General features: G+C 42.4%; 1 protein-coding gene across 7 annotated transcripts in view; it reads left to right on the forward strand.

The window, feature by feature from the left end:
• adamts3 (ADAM metallopeptidase with thrombospondin type 1 motif, 3) overlaps nucleotides 1-16,995 on the forward strand; it is a 49,284-nt gene extending 32,289 nt beyond the window's left edge. For 3 of the 7 annotated variants that reach the window (XM_037258593.1, XM_037258594.1, XM_037258595.1), the window contains exons 10-23: nucleotides 1,285-1,417; nucleotides 2,880-2,993; nucleotides 3,351-3,496; nucleotides 4,330-4,505; nucleotides 5,111-5,244; nucleotides 5,310-5,433; nucleotides 7,552-7,635; nucleotides 8,273-8,353; nucleotides 9,458-9,621; nucleotides 11,637-11,793; nucleotides 11,909-12,041; nucleotides 12,511-12,718; nucleotides 13,274-13,391; nucleotides 14,155-16,995. In XM_037258593.1, the coding sequence (XP_037114488.1) occupies nucleotides 1,285-1,417; nucleotides 2,880-2,993; nucleotides 3,351-3,496; nucleotides 4,330-4,505; nucleotides 5,111-5,244; nucleotides 5,310-5,433; nucleotides 7,552-7,635; nucleotides 8,273-8,353; nucleotides 9,458-9,621; nucleotides 11,637-11,793; nucleotides 11,909-12,041; nucleotides 12,511-12,718; nucleotides 13,274-13,391; nucleotides 14,155-14,783 (2,401 nt within the window). In that variant the 3' untranslated portion in view covers nucleotides 14,784-16,995. The remainder of the gene's footprint in view (nucleotides 1-1,284; nucleotides 1,418-2,879; nucleotides 2,994-3,350; nucleotides 3,497-4,329; nucleotides 4,506-5,110; nucleotides 5,245-5,309; nucleotides 5,434-7,551; nucleotides 7,636-8,272; nucleotides 8,354-9,457; nucleotides 9,622-11,636; nucleotides 11,794-11,908; nucleotides 12,042-12,510; nucleotides 12,719-13,273; nucleotides 13,392-14,154) is intronic. The other 4 variants (XM_037258596.1, XM_037258597.1, XM_037258598.1 and 1 more) reach the window with 4 other exon arrangements.
• The last annotated feature ends 251 nt before the right edge of the window (nucleotides 16,996-17,246 follow it).

Consider the following 17,246-nt stretch of genomic DNA (forward strand, 5'->3'; position numbering starts at 1 on the left):
GGCCGGGCAAAAACTTTCATGTTTTGTAAATACGAATTAGAGGGGCGACAACTCATCAATTTGTTGTTGGGTTTTTTTTTGCCATGAAGGAAAAAATTTGTAAATGTGCAAATGAACAGGCGTGTTTTTGTTTGTCACCTTCATGAATGGCCAAGCAAGTGTTTGGCTTTTTTTTTTTTTTTTAATGTGAACGAACAGACGAGCGTTTCCATTTTTTGCAAGGATGAGAAATGACAGAGGGCCACTTAGCTGTGAACGGACAGATTGATAGAGGCATGCGGCAGCCATTGGGAAAAAAAAAATAAGCAGCATCTCAAGCGTGGCGGTGATTGATGCAAACGCACATCCCGCGTTCAGATCTCCATCCAGCCGTAAAACAATCAGTCGCCGGCGCTCGGCGACGCGCACGTGTATCGACTGCTGCGCCTGCTCAATGAGAAGGCTTACAAGTGCGGGAACGACGCTGTCGTGCTCTATTGGCAAGAGCACATGTCTTGCGTCTTTCCATCCAATTTCACACGTGCCAGGTCAGAATTCAACTGTGACACGAAGGAATGAACCAGCCAGATGGGCTTTTAATGCCGCCACAATCTGCCCGAGTCATACCGCAGACACACAAACGCAGGCGTCGGTTGGAGACGTTAATCCAAGGACCGCAAAGGTCACATTTAATAGATAGAACTACAATTTTTCTTTCTTCCAAACTTTTAATGAAATGTCTTAAGATGTTCAAACAGACAACAAAGAGAATTACACTTCGCTTTAAAACAACTAAACTGTTGTGTCATAAGAACAGCCCTCACTAGCTTCATGCTAATGTGTAGCGGAAAAGGCTATTGACATGCTAACGGTTAACATCAGTAGTCATGGTTTTATATCCCTTTAAGCAATGGATATTTGAACACAAATAGTGAAACAAGCAAATTCTCAGCCGCTTTGACACTTGACACTCATAGACTAGTGGCTAACCGTTGAGCTAGTTAGCAGCCAGCCAACTGACTGCTTGTCACTGAATAGGCCAGGTCTGCCTATAGATTGTATATGAATAATAAATTGTTTGGACGTTACTTGGCAATAGTCTGTCTGTAGTGAGACAGGTCTGCATTACGTATCTTGGTTGTTATTTTTTATTTGAAATGATTCAAACCTGAAATTGGAGTAGGGTGTGTAAACTTTGTGTATGAGCAGACATATGTTGACATTTTGCCGTCAGTGGGTTGACCGCTATGTTCGCGTTTTGCATTCATGAGACCTACGCGAGTGAACCTTTTGTCTCCTCACCAGCACGTACGACTGCCTGCTGGACGACCCCTTCAAACACGACTGGCCGCAGCTCCCCGAGCTGCCCGGGATCAACTATTCCATGGACGAGCAGTGCCGCTTCGACTTTGGCGTAGGCTACAAGATCTGCACCTCGGTGAGTTAGCCAAAGTGCCCCCGGTGAGCTTTGACTGTGTTTGTTTGTGCACTTCACTCTGGTCGCGTGAGTCTCGCCTGGCAATTAGTTGTTCATTTCAAGTGCTATTGAAGAGAGCGTGTTGTTAGGGGTCTTGTTTATTTGTTTGGTTGTGATGGCAAAGTGTGCGAGAACAAAATGTGATGATTGCAATGGACGAGTTCACTCGGGGAAAGGATGGCCCGGCTGCTCGATACCAAATAGCATATCCTAATGAAATCGAATAAAATGGCGAACGATTAATCAATTTAAAATTAAATGTCAAATTAAAGAGCCATGTATTTGAGAATATTGCATTGAAATTATTTATCCTAACAAAGAACCTACATTAAATAAGAAAAATTGGCATTTGAATCAAATTTATATTTCATCCTGGCCCCGAGAAGTCTGCTGCAATGAGGGCAGTGCATGACTGGAGGGAAACGGGGCCGTGAGGCGACGTTTGCTCTTTTCCTTTGCCACTCCTCCTCCGCACGCCTCCTTTCCTCGCCAGACACCGCAGAGGCCACCGAGGCCCACCAGGCAGAGCGATCCGGTGCCGTGGACTCGCACCCCTCAACTGATACCGGAGCACTTTGTAATGTACTTACTTACACACACGCAATTAATTAAATAATTACGACTACTTCTGAGTAGCATGCAAATAGTTTGTACATTTTGTCAAATTGTTACACTGGTGATTTGCTGTAAATATATTGTTTTGCCATCAAAAGCACATTTTTGTTGCTGTTGCTGGTATTTTATTGAAGGATTGTTTAAGACGTATGGAAGGCATCACGAAAGCAAAAATGATTAGCATCAGTCGCTGTCGTGCATAAAATATATCTTTTGTTGTTGTATTTTTTTTGGGGGGGTATTTTTTGTTTAGCAACCAGTCCAAGCTGTACTATGACTTGATTGTATTTATATTCGTTCATTATGGCGGGGTCCACTTTATAAACAGTTGTTTTATTTCCCATTCTGCTCAGCAATCATTGCCTGCTGCTACATTGTCGGATGATAATTGCAGTCATATAAACAATATTTATCTCTCCGAAGCACAATCCTCTGCGACGTAATATCGACTTGAAGCAGTCCCCTCCCTTCCATTACACGCTTGACAGGTCATGTGACGCCATTTCGCTGTTCCCTGAGATGAAATGCAAAGTAAGCACACGGCACTCGGTTGTCTGCGGCAACATTTCCGAGTGTTGTTTTTTTTGTTTTTTTTTTCCCCCCCGCCCTGCTCACCCCATGATGTCCTCTAATCCTCTTCCGCCGAGGTTACTGATGAACCTCTTTAAATCCACTCCTGCTTCGACGAAACGCTCAGTGATACTCGGGCCGCCGCGATATGTCCGCTCTCCTCCATTCATCCGGCTTCATTTTAAGGCTTCTCAAATGAACACAAAATTAAAAAAAACTTTGATTGCCTGTCTTTCAGTTCCGCACGTTCGACCCGTGCAAGCAGCTGTGGTGCAGTCACCCCGACAACCCTTACTTCTGCAAGACCAAGAAAGGCCCGCCCCTCGACGGAACCGAATGTGCGCCTGGCAAAGTAGGTCTATCTCATATCAAGCCGTTTAATGCCGCTCCCGGTTGAGATTTACTGACCATTATTTCGTATTTAAATCAAAGAATGCGTCTTACTGGGGCGCTTCAAACTCAAATAGACTTCCTGTGTGTTTTCGGCCCCGTCGGCTTGAGACTTTTTTTGCGAGTCTTTTCAAAGGCTGAATTTTCAAGACATTCCCGACAGACCCACCAAGCCAGTATTTTGGAACAACAAACAATTCCTGCAAATAGATGTCTTTTTTAAAAACATTTCCATCGGGGCTTTTGCTAACCAGAACAGCAGCGTCTCCCAATACTGAAGCGTTTTTTGTGTTCACCTGCCATGTCGTGCGCCCTCTAGTGGTGCTACAAGGGTCACTGCATGTGGAAGAATCCCAGCCAGGTGAAGCAAGACGGCGCCTGGGGCCCGTGGGGTAAACATGGCTCCTGCTCCCGCTCCTGCGGGACCGGCGTCCGCCTCCGGACGCGACAGTGCAACCAACCCACGTAACTATTACACGCTGACATTTGTCTCTTTTTTTTTTTCCTCCATTCTTGTTTTGTGAAGCGCCATTTGGTGAACTGTAGATAAAGTGCTGTATAAGTTCAGTCCATTTACCATTTAAATTTAATTAGGGAAGGTGACATACAAATCACTTTATAAAAATCCACAAATTGTCGCTGTAGGCTAAAATGCTAGTTGCCATAAATATTCTAAATATTATACAAATGTGACTTTTCAAAACAATTGTAAGTGCCTGGCTTTCTTCTGGCACTAGCAGTCTTTTCTTTTTTTTAAAAGAAATTCTTGCATTTAAGTTAAACGTCGTGAAAATCTTGAATTTTATAATCATGAATTGCTATAACAAGCATTCAAAAATATGTAAGCTCTATATAATGTATATTCTTGCACCATGAATATATCAATTGAATTATTAGATCTAATACTTACATCCTTGCATATGTTTTATCCTGAAATATTTCAATATTAGTCATAGATTTCAATACTGATATTAGTGCTACTGAATATTCAAAAAGAAAAGATTATCAAGAAAAAGTTGAATAATTCATTGTGACATATGCTTAAAATAAAGACTATGGTATAATGGGAGGAGAATATTTGCAGTGAAAGGACTGTGATTAAGTGCGCTCATATATTGAAGCCTCGGAATGGAACAAAGGTGTCCACTAAAAGCAAAGGTAGCCAGAAGGTCGCCTCGCATATTAGCATAACTTGAAGGTTAAATCTGCCTTCTCTATTCTTAGACGGGGGAGAGCTAACGTTCGATGACGATAGCCACAAGCTAACTATCAAATGTCCCTTCTTTCCCCGCCGAAAGTCCCCTCAATGGCGGCCAGGACTGCCCTGGGGTCAACTTTGAGTACCAGCTGTGCAACACAGACGACTGCCCTAAGCATTTTGAGGACTTCCGAGCACAACAGTGTCAACTCCGCAACTCCCACTTTGAGTTCCAAAGTGCCAAGCACCATTGGCTGCCCTACGAGCATCCCGACGGTGAGTCGGGCCGCCGCTGATGCATCGCTCGCTGGGTTCCCAGTGGGGGAGGGAGGGAGGTAGGGGGGCGAGTGTATATTGGGTTGACTCGGGGTCAAGGCGCCCTTTCGTCAAGGTGTGGTGACACTGCCAACTGCCGCCCAAAAGGCGCAGAAAATGTCACATTTGCATGTGTTGGGCAAGAAAAGGGCTCTTGGGTGAGTGTCTCTTTGCACAATAGGAATAAACAGCTGAGAAAAACGCCATTGATGAATTACGGAATTGTGATTGTCCCCTTTTTGCAGTTGATCATAATTGATACCTCTCCCAGGAAAAAAATAAACACATCTAGAAATAATCCGCATGATAAAAAAATAAGTGTTTCAAATAAAAAATAATGCACAAGAGAAAAAAAAAAAGTAGATTTGCTGGACAGGTCCAATTATTTCTCGCTCGTTATTCTTGACAACCTTCATTTAAAATAAACACGACAAGAAATAATCAATATGACCAAAAAATACTTGATTGAATGCAATCAGCCAGCGAGACACCACGAACGCAATAATTAGAAATTTCTTTCAAATTGAAAACAAGTCGACTAATCCCTCTGGCCTTGATTCTTGTAGCCAACAAGAGATGCCATTTGTACTGCCAGTCCAAGGAAACGGGCGACGTGGCCTACATGAAGCAGCTGGTGCATGACGGCACGCGATGCTCCTACAAGGACGCCTACAGTGTCTGCATCCGCGGCGAGTGTGTGGTAAGACCTGTGACCACAAATCTTTTTTTTTTTCTCATTATTTAACAATATACTTCAATCTTTAGAAAGTCGGCTGCGACCGTGAAATCGGCTCCAACAAAGTTGAGGACAAGTGCGGCGTTTGCGGAGGAGACAACTCCCACTGTCGCACCGTCAAAGGAACCTTCACCCGGACTCCCAAGAAAGCCGGTAAGCCACCGAGGGAATGCCGGGAAAAAACACTCCTGCCACGCCTGCACTAACAGCTAACTTTTTTTTTTTCTTTTTTTTTTTTACACATAACATAAAATTGCACCAAGTGAGCGATCCGTCTTTGTTTTTCCCCCGATCTGTGTCTGTCAGGCGTTTTCAAAAGGGTGAGTAGTTTGGGTGTGTTATGAATCCGAACGTTGACAGCCGATAAACGAAGCGACTCGGCTGTCAAAATCGTCAGGAATAAGAAGCTTGTTAATTACTGAAGACGTAATTAAGTCCCACTTCCTTTATTTTTTTTTTGTAAACAAAATTCCATTATGCACTGACTTCTATGCTTTGGTTTTAATTGAAGTGTCTTCTCTCAGGTTATCTCCTCTCACCAGGCACACTATGTGACACCCACCACCAAAGTCTCCAAAAATATATTTAATACCTGTAATCGTTCGTTGGAGTTTGCCCGCCTTCATTTTGAGCTCAGCGCATAACATTAAGACTTTATATCGGTGAAATAGTTAACGTTATACATCAGCTTGCGCAATAGAAATCGCAGTCACAGAAAAGGTATTTTCGGCCATTTTAAAAATGTCTGCCATGTGATGACTCATCTCGTCATGCATTCACGATACATAATAGAAAGAAACTGAATCCTAGATATGAAGGAATTTTTTTTCCCCTGATACTGGCCGATACTAAGTATCGATACTCGCAATTGTGATGAAAATGTCTTGTACTTTAAATCAAACGGAAAAGAAAACATGTTACTCAAGTATAAAGCAATTTAAAGTTGCGACTTGTCATCCAACTGCATGTTTTAAAAGTTTTTCACCCAAATAATTCCACACCAAAAATCGACATGATGGCACACAGTTAATATTGGGTCAAAGACCTCGCTCTTTCATTTTTTATTTATTTTTTTTGATCATGAAATGATTCATTCTTAACATCATCTAACATCTTTTAACAGGGAAAGCGTTAAACAAGAGAGCCCAAAAAGAAAGCCATTTGTTGGAAAACACACCGTGCAAGTATCCATCGTTGTAGCCGTCCAGATTGTAGCGCAGACCGCTAACACTTCCCCTTATTGCTACTTTCTGCTGCTAATAATGATCCACGTAGGCTTGTGGTCAATACACGTTTGTCCACTTCATGTGATTATTTCCGGTGCCACGCTCGCTAACTTAAGCCTCTGTGTGTGTGTGTGCGTGTGTGTACAGCATCCCGTAGACATCCCCGGCAGACCTTTACAGGCAATCTAGTGCGATGGTGTCGGCCATTTTGTGACGAAATTACAGTGGAATCTCCAAAGTCTAACACCCAAAGATGGTGCCAAAGCACTATTTTTGTCTAAAGGAAGCTCCTTAACGTACTTCAACATCATTCCTTGGCACAAACATGCCACAAGACGTATGGAGCTTTGATAACACTTCTTTCCCGGACCGATCGTCGTTACTCACCGATACCGAGTACCGATACCGCTTTTGAAGCCCCTCAATTCATTCCAGCATGGTTCCTTTCGACAAAGATGCCACAAGATGGTGCCGAATCATTGAGGTTTCAAAATGAACCAGCATCTTGGCAAATGCTGAGTCATCAAATTCGCTCAGGTTCACTCAAATTGATTTTATTTTTAAAATAAGAAAAGTCTCCCTTAGTTAGTAAAAGTTTTCTGACTGCAACAAACGACTTTGATGGTTCCACTGGATTTGAATTTAAACTGGATATTCACCCTGGATGTGTGTGTGTTTTTCTTTTAAATGAAACCCACCTCACAACTCCCCCCCCCTCCCCCTTCCCGCCCCCGCAGCTGGATCCAAAGTAGGATCGCAGGCCGTGTTGTCCCTGCAGCCGTGCCACCTGTCGTAACCTCGCCGAAGCCAGCCGCATCCGTAATAGCCCCTCGGAGCTTCACACCGTCCGTGTCGTGTGACCCCCTCCGCCAATGTCGCGGGGGTCAAGCTATTACACCTCCCCACAGGGTTCTCGTGCCCTTCCGCCCTCAAACTAAATTCCATTCGCATCCAGCGTGAAGTCCCACCCGCTTTGCTGATCTGATCCCATGTGATCCGATCCGACGCCTGCAAACAAACTAACGGCTTTGTTTCGTTCCAAAAGGGAAAACCAGAGGAGCCTTCTCGTTGCCCAAAGGAGCTCGCAATGTCTTTTTAAATGAGAGCGAAGAGTTTAGAAATGTCATCGGTGAGTCACGGGAGGTTTGTAAGAGCGGTGGACATCCCTGCCAGACTTTGCTGCCCACTAGTCTACTAAACACGTTGATGTTTTTTTTTTTTTTTTGCTCGGGTTGTTGTATGGTTTTCATTCGCACAGCAACTGAATATCTGCCAAGGCTAAAACATTTTTCACCTCCAAATTCCGGAAAGCGATAGGATTCCTTTCACAAGGAATGCCTTGAACAAAATGTAAAATGTTCACAATTTCCGCTAGCTTTTATAAATTAAAAAAAAAAACAAAAAAAAAAAACATAAAACACAAACAAAGCAGTGGAATTAAAATGTGCTAAGAAATAAACCAAACCACTCGAAATAATCCACATTCAAAAAATAAGAGGAGCTTCCTCACAGTCCACACTGAGCTTGCCAAACAAACCAAATCACCTTGGCAGAGGTAACAAAGACCTCCCTTGGTATTCCAAGCGTCCATACGTGTGAATGAAAACCTCTTTTAATGAAATTCTCGTTCTCGGGCTGCTTTGTAGAGCCAAGCGTGCGGGATGTCCACCCTTGCAAACCCTGCGTCCTTTCTGCTTATCTTACGCGTCTTCTGTCTGTTTCTCTTTTTGTTTCTTCCCTTTTTTTTTTTTTTGGGGGCGCCAAAGGCTACCTTAAGATGTTTCTCATTCCTCCTGGAGCTAGACATGTCATCATCCAAGAACATGAGGCCTCCCCTCAAATTCTTGGTAAGTGTGACATCGCTACGCGACCGGGCGGCGGCTAACGGACGTCGTCTCCCTTGTTGCCGTTACGATGCTAATCGTAACGTATATACAAATGAAAACCATTCATCCATTCTGCATGAAGCCTTGCATAATTTATTTCTTGGCACTCCACTGTGCATGCATTATGGAACATTAATGCGATTAAAGACACTATGGCTTAGAATAGCCGCAAACAAAAACATTCAGCGATCGAAATAGCTCCACCGCGTTTATGTTGAGTAGATTCGCGTAGATCTGACCGATTGATCGAATTCAAATCGGGAAAGGAATTTTCAAACCGCAGTGATTGTAAGGAGATTTTTGGGTGAATTCAGGTTTTGGAATTTGAGTTTGGTTAGGTGTGTTGCTGCATGCAGACGAAGAATGTGAAAAAGAAATTCAAACTAAGTTGCTGTTGAAAAGCCAAAACGTCCCTTGCATCTTGTCGCTTTCGTGCCGGCAGGGGAGTGATGACAGCTCGCGTGTGTCCTGAGCCTTCACAGTTTTGTTATTTCCAAGGAAAATTGTCTTCATTAAAATGCGGTGCTGCGGCAGATGATTGTTTGTGCCACTCTTTGGTGTTGGGCTTTCACGGAATATCAAATCACATATTAGCGCAGCCTTGAGGCAGTCTTACCGTCGACATTGATAGACGCTACAAGAAGCTTGGAAATAGTAGGAGTTGTATTGGAAGTTTATCTGTTGTGATTTTTTTTTTTTTAATAATCACATTTGTATAAAATACTCCTAATTAATTTAAAATGGCCGTGTTATTTATATTTGGATTTTTGCTATTTATAGGCTGGCGCCATCCCTAACCCCTCTGTCTAGTTTTAAATTGTAATATCAGCGTTCACCACTAGATGGCAGACATCATTGGTTAAAAACTGTGCGGTGCTATTTGCCCTCCAGTAGTGCTGATAAAAAAATTGGTCTTGTTTGCACCTCAAATTGAACCGGCAAATTAAATCCAGCCTCTGTTTGACGTTACTTTGCAATCGCTGTGTCGCAAGCGCTGCCGCAGCAAAATCCACACTCTTTGTGGAGCCGCTTCTCGTTGATTCATAACAAAACGGCCAATTGCAGCAATCAAGAACCAGGCGACGGGCCACTACATCCTCAACGGCAAAGGAGAGGAGCTCAAGTCCAGGACCTTCATCGATTTGGGCGTGGAGTGGCACTACAACATCGAGGAAGACGTGGAAACGCTACACACCGACGGACCCCTGCACGACCCCGTGGTGGTTCTGGTAAGAAGGAATTTGTTACGTCTGTGCGTGTCTGTCAAGGAGACACTTCGAGAAAAATTTTTTTGTGGGTCTACGCACCGTGGACACAAATTTGATGCAGCTGGATCAGAACGCTTAAAGCCAGTCACGGGGTCCCCTGCTGCAAGCGCTTCCTTTTTTTTGCAGCAGTGTTCTGTAACCTCTACGAGCTTAGATGATTTAAAACCGGCGCGTTCAAAGTTCACCGATAAGAGCAAAGTGGACGGTGAAAAGCAGCAATTCATAAAAGAGTAACCCGAAAGGGGCATTCTAATCGGATGCCACCTCGTCTGGGTCGTCTCTGAATTGAAAATTGGAGAGATGTTTTTTGAAAACTCTGAGGGAAGAGCACTTAGTAATGTGTAAACACAAACGTGGGGACAGATAAAAAAAAATAATAATTGAGCGTATTTGGAAATAAAAGGTTTCTGCGTAACGGAAACAAACTTCATTTAAAAAAACATTGTGGGCATCAATCTTTCCCTCATATCAACACTGATTTCAGCGGCGCACTTTTCAATAAGCAATCAAGATGAGACGAGACGCAATTTCCCTGTCGAAATTACAGCTATCGTTCTGTCAAATTTGTTCAATTGAATCCAGTCTGCAAATGCGCCAATCACCAAATATTTGAAACACATCGTACTTGATAACTTAACTGTACTGCATATGTTCTTGTGCCCTAAAGCGCACACAATGACAATAATTACAGTCATGGGCAACTTAAAGGTTTTGTATTTCTCATCTAAAATAGACTCTAAAATGGTGCTTGAAAACAATTTTTTTTTCAGATAGACAAATGTCATATTGCCAACTGACCATGGCTTTAATATTTCATGTCGGTTTCATGTCTGGATTAGCATGGGAACCTAATAGGGTCCCAGTACAGACCCTTGTGGGACCCCGCAAGAGTGCAGTACACCACTAGTGCATAATATAAGGTCTTCACATGTGAATTCATCTTGTAGAATGTAAAAAAAAAGTCAAACTATATTCCAGCGATTCCCAAACTTAAAGGTCACAGCACAGCACCAAATAAAAATATTAACAAAACACGTGAATGAATTCTGAGCCATGACTTAAAGTCTGTTGGAGTGTAAACGCATCTAACTGAAAAGTATTTATTGGTCCCGCCCTGAAATAAATTCAAAAAGTCATTTAAATGAATGAGAAGAACATTTAGGACAAACTAATTGGAATCTCCCAGAAATTTCCTAGGTGTGTATCATAAGTAGACGCACCCAAAAAGGAAATCCAACTTTGGTATATAGAAATAGAGAGGTGCAATAAGCGGCTTGTCATTGTTGCGTTTTAAATTCATTTTAATCCATCCGACTCAACATCAGCCTTGTTAATTCAAAAGACGTCCTTTTATATCCCAAATATCGCTTTTCAAAGGTACATTTGTTTGAATAACAAAGCACTTCATGTCACTCAATATTACAAATGATGCTAGGTTCAAAAGAGATGCTTTAATAGAATATTGAATGCTGCTTAATTACACGCATTGGTGAGACGCTTCTATTTGAACGTGACAAAGAGAACTGGCACAGGATAATTTGCTTGATAACTGCAAAGAAAAGTCATTTGCTAAAATCTGTAAGTGCAAAGTAAGAGCGCTTCGCTATAAAGCGAGATCCAGCGACCATGACTCAAAACAAAATTGATTTAATTACCAAAGCTGAGCCCCCTCTGTATTTAGTCAGTAATTAGTTGCTCGACAGACACAAAGAAGACGACACATCCGATTGAATATAGGCTTTCTTGGATATACCGTAATTTTCGGACTATAAGTCGCACCGGAGTATAAGTCGCACCAGCCATAAAATGCCCAAAAAAGTGAAAAAAAACCATATATATGTATATAAATCGCTCCTGAGTATAAGTCGCCCCCCCACCCAAACTATGAAAAAAAACCGCGACTTATAGTCCGAAAATTACGGTACGTGAGAAATCTACTGTCAACTACTTGTTGATATTCTCTTCCTGTGTGCCAGATCATACCCAAAGAAAACGACACGCGCTCCACTCTGATGTACAAGTACATTATCCACGAAGACTCGGTGCCCGTCAACAACAACAATGTGATCCAGGAGGACACGTATGAGTGGGCCCTCAAGAGCTGGTCTCCTTGCTCTAAGCCCTGCGCCGGAGGTAAAGAACGCATTTGAAAGACAATATGCTAGCACCGTTCATTTGCACTTCACACAGCATGTACATAATGAATTTGACTCTATCATTGAATATTTGTTCTTCTTCATTACTTGAGGCTACCAATACACCAAGTACGGCTGCCGGAAGAAAGGCGACACCAAGATGATCCACAGGGGCTACTGTGACGTCGGCAAAAAGCCCAAACCCATAAGACGCATGTGCAACCTGCAGGACTGCACGCAACCCCAGTGAGTGTGTTTTTTTTCATTTTTATTTTTATTTCACATCAACACAGGTTAATTGCAATGGCCTCATCAAGGCCTTTAATTTGATAACTCGACTTGGTTTATAATAAATTGCAGAAAGAAACATTGTGTCATCACATAAGGTCATATTGACTGATTAATTCTCTGGAAAGCTCTTATTGAGGCCATAAATTTGTATTTGAATTTGACGTGTGGTAATCATAAATACATTGACACGGCGTGTGTGTGTGTGTGTGTCAAGGAGCAAAATGAAAATTATCGACGAGCAAGTTCAAGGTAACGTCTGAACTAAAATAAACTGGTTTTAAATAAGCCCAGGTAAAATAAGATAACTAAGAAAAGCTATGATAAAAGATAAGCTAAACTAAGATAAACTAAACGATGCTAAAACAAGCTAAGCTAACATAAATGAAGATAAGTGTCCCGCGTGATCCTCCCCATTTTTTTGCAGGTGGATCTCGGATGAATGGGAACATTGCACGCGCACGTGCGGCAGCCTGGGCTTCCAGGTGCGCACGGTGCGCTGCGTCCAGCTGCTGCACGCCGCCGCCAACCGCTCGGTGCACAGCAAGTACTGCAGCGGCGACCGGCCCGACACTCGCAGGCCCTGCAACCGTCTGGCCTGCCCCTCGCACTGGAGGACGGGAGCCTGGTCCGAGGTAAAAGGGATTTTAGTCCTTTAAATGATTTATTATCATTGCATTCAAGAACTGATTTAATGTCTTTGATATTTGTCAATCTAATACTTGCCTGATATTCTTTGCTAATTTGGCAGCGTCACTTTTCCTCTCAGGCGATGTGTGGCTCATGTCCAAAAATTGCAGCTCACAGCTTGTAATCTTCAAACAATCGGAAAACTAAGACGACAGGCTGTCACACATGGAAAACGTTTTTATTGGGATTAAGAGTAGGAAAGATGCAAACAAATTAATTATCCATAGTGAAAGCCTTTAATTTGAGGCATCACATGATTTGGTGTTTTTCAAGCAAAAAACTCGGGGGGTTTTATGGTTTCATCATCACATGTTGGCATGATGACAAAGCGGTCGGAAATCTGAAAAGCTATCCTCAATATTTTCAATTTTTTTTTTCACCGTAAGAGGTGAGTTTTTATGTTTTGAGGATACCCACCTCAACATGTAAGGGCATTATAACAAAGATGATTTTCTGGGTTATGGAGACCGACTGATCGCAAATCTCCACTTGTTGCGCAGTGCTCCGTCACTTGCGGCGAGGGCACGGAGAGGCGACTGGTCACCTGCCGAATTGGAGACCATTGCGGCGGAGACAAGCCGGAGAACGTGCGCATATGCCGGCCTGGACCATGCCACGGTGAGGAGAAATTTACATCAAATGTAAATTTAGTCAAGAAATGCGTGTGTGTTTGTCAAAACCAATTTTAAAGCAACTGTGTGTAATGTTTTAAATAGTATGTGATCAAGGTAGTTTTAGTTTTTTTTTTTTTTATGAAGCAGAATCCAAAGCTATCTAATATATATATGATTGCGTTTTAATTATAAATGTAACTACTGTACATCAAAGTTGCTATGGCAATCGAATGCATTAACGGACCGGCCAGGACGAGCTCGTCTCTGACGGGCATTCTGGGACACGCTGACGGTTTGAAAAGTATCTCATCGAGGCAGACATTTTCTGCACCACTTATTCTGCACGGGGTCACCAGAGGGCAACTGGAGTCTTTCATCTCACATTCCACAGTAGTCATCAATGAACTCAACACACAGTTTGGACACATCAGAGAAAATTTCGTCAGTAAGTGTAGGGTTGTTTTTTTTTTAAACAAACGGAATGTTTCATAAACACTGGATAATTTATCATCTTCAATGACCAAATAGTAAATGTGTTTTTGTATACATCAGAAGCAGCTGAATTAAAAATTTTTCAAAGATCTCAAAGACCATTGAGCCAATCTAACGTATGTGTTTTTATGAACATCAAAGAGAGTGGACTACCGTAAACCGAGCCTGCTTACGTAAAGACACGGGTGTCCGTGTTTTGGCCAGAACAAGTGATCGATCCTCTCTTTGATGCTCGTTGCTTTGCTCTCATATGTTGACGCCCTTTGATTTTTCAGACGAGCCCTGCCACGGAGACAAATCCATCTTCTGCCAGATGGAAGTTTTGGCTCGCTACTGCTCCATCCCGGGCTACAACAAACTCTGCTGCGAGTCATGCAGCAAACGGGCGACAGGGGGCACTTTTTTCTCCGAGCCAGAGGACCACGTACGCTTCGGTTCTGCCTCTCAGTTGCTGGAGACGCTGATGGCCAATGCCACACGCGCCGCTAAACAACAACAAAATGCCAGCAAACGGCAACAAAATGGCAATAAGCCACAGGAAAATGGTGGCAAACAGCAACAAAATGGTGGCAAACAGCAACAAAATGGCGGGAAAGCACAGCCAAATGGCGGGAAAGCGCAGCCAAATGGCGGGAAAGCGCAGCCAAATGGCGGGAAAGCGCAGTCAAATGGCGGGAAACAGCAACAAAGTGGTCGGAAACAGCAGCTAAACAACGGGAAACAACAACAAAACGCCGGCCGATCGAGACTGGTCACCACGCCTGCCCCACCCAAGAAAGCCAAAACGGCGCCAACGCCCCGGAGGAACCCGAGGGACGCCGCCCACGACGAGAGGCAGCGGCCCGCGGATGGCGGCTTCACCGACAGCCGGTGGCCCACCACGTACTCGCAAGTGGAGAGATGAAAGTGCCGCCTTCGTTTAATGGGACTACGCAGACACAGCAGCTTCATCCTTCACCCGCTAACATCGACGACGACGTCCTCATCAAAGACACAAACAAAGAGGTGCTGGTTCACTTTGTTATTTAGAGTTACCGAGCTGTCGTAGATAGGAAGCCAGAGCAGTTATTTCACAAAGGGCACAAACATTTCAAGGGATTTTTGTCAAACACAAAACCATTCAAATCACACATAGGAGCAATGAAACTCTTTCCGGATGTCAAACAGAAACCTCACTTTATTTTTCTTTAATGTTGAGCAACAAAAGTTCTTGCTGTCATAACATGCGGAAACGACCCTAACAATGTTGAGATGAAAATCGGATCATTTTTAACACACATCAAAGCCAACAAAGTTCCTCGAAAATCCACCGTGTGTTATCATCGGAGAATTTAGTCTCGATAAACATACGCGTTTGAATAAATATCAACTCGGAAAGGCCGTTTGCTGTAAAAATACATATAGTTCTGGACATCAAAGCTAATTTAGTCATCAATGACCCTAATAGGTTTGACTTTTATATATAAAAAAATATATATATTTAGTCTTCAATGAGACTTAAGCGATTTCCCCAAACATCAAGGACAGATACCTTTTTGAGAAAAGCAAGGGACACACGTTGGGAGACAAATTGGACTTTTAAGAACTTGTGTGTCTTATAAGACATCAAAGATAATTTAAAGTCTACAATGAACCTTTTAAAAAATCAAAAACAACTACTCTTGAGAGAAGTAACAAAATGTCCCATTCAATTTAGTCCCTACAAACAGAATCATACCTGTTTTCATAAATATTAAATGATATTTATTGTTGCGATTTATTGTCTTCTTGAACATCAAAGGCAGTTGCTCTTTTTATTCAAATCAAAATTCTGCATATGGCATACTTAGTACAAGGTGATATGGAATTATGACATGACAATGATTTTGTATTTACAAACTGGATACATTTTCTCCTTTACCATCTCAGTGTTTAACAATATGAAACTGTTAACATATGTGTTTGTACCTACCTGGATGTAGCAGCTGTAACTTTCCAAAGCTACAGCCACAGCTAGCTTTGTCTTAGCTTCACTCACTGAAAAGGATTTTTGATGAAAACAACGCACAACAGCTACACGTTTGCCGAAAGTATTCTCTACTTACACATTAGCATGTTTAGCATGTGCTAACAGTCATCCGCCTAGCATGGGTGGATTTTACAAATGATTTTGATTTACCATGGTGCAACACAATTGGCACAAAACCGGCTGCCAATCTTTTACCTTCATTAGCGTCTCGAGCAAGTCGCTCCCATCTTTACCCTGAACTAACATCTTTAGCATCCTAATGTGATCACAAGTGTTGATCATTTGGATGGGCGTTTTCACAATTTTTTTGGATTAACAATGACAAATGGAATATTCCGAACCTCCTTCCAGAGAATTCATATTTGATACTTGAATACATGCTAGAATTAAATGTAGTGTCTCGCTATATCTGCCCATTTCTTCCGTTTATAGCTTGGCTTTGCTCACGTCCAACATTTTAGCAATGATCGAAATGGCGTTTTTGATGACTGAAGAAGACAACACGAAGAAAAACAGAAAACAACAACGGATTTCCTCACAAGCACGCCATGCATCTGACTGCAATAAAAACACAACACAACAATGTACAACAATGTATAGTACGTGTATATAGATAGCATTGAGTGCAAACATATTTATTGAAGGGCGGTGCTGATTGCGCAATAACATTTTTTTTACTTTTCCAGTAAGATTCTCATTTTTAAATTTTTTAAATGATTTTTTTTTTTTTTTAAGTGTACTAGGATAGAACTGACATTGTTTTTTGCAAACAATTAGATGTAAATATACACGCTCAATTTTGAGATGTTTGTCACCAGGCTGTCTTTTCACAGCTGTTTTTGTTTGTAGCAACTGACCCGACGAGCGCTTCACGCTAACCGCTAGTGTAGTTGTTAGCTGCGCGTCGCTGCCGAGCTTTGTAATGACGCTAGTCGCGCAGGACAAAACCCCTGAGCCTCCTTCCAGTACTGTATCCATACAACCTGTGCATTGTCATGTCTCCATTGTGCTTGTCTTGTGTATTTTGTGTAGATTCAAGTGTACACTACTACTGATGCTGTTTGTTGGAATGGGGAGCACATAGCAATAAAGAATAGGATCAACATGGCCGCCTCGCCGCTCTTTGTGATTTTTGTTTTTTATTAGTCAATGGATATAAAAGATAATAGTTCTTTGTGAATTACAGATATTAACATTGATAGTTACCATGGCAAGCCAAATCACCCACCTACAAATATAGGCGGACTCGACAGGACAGTCACGTAGCATTAGCACTAGCATCGATGCTAATGTCGTCCAGTGTTTTGTGCAATGATTGGTTCTATCATTAGCCACGAGTGTATTTTGCAGTGAAATTTA

The sequence above is a fragment of the Syngnathus acus genome, chromosome 9 (genome assembly GCF_901709675.1).
Source record: "Syngnathus acus chromosome 9, fSynAcu1.2, whole genome shotgun sequence".
Taxonomy (NCBI): domain Eukaryota; kingdom Metazoa; phylum Chordata; class Actinopteri; order Syngnathiformes; family Syngnathidae; genus Syngnathus; species Syngnathus acus.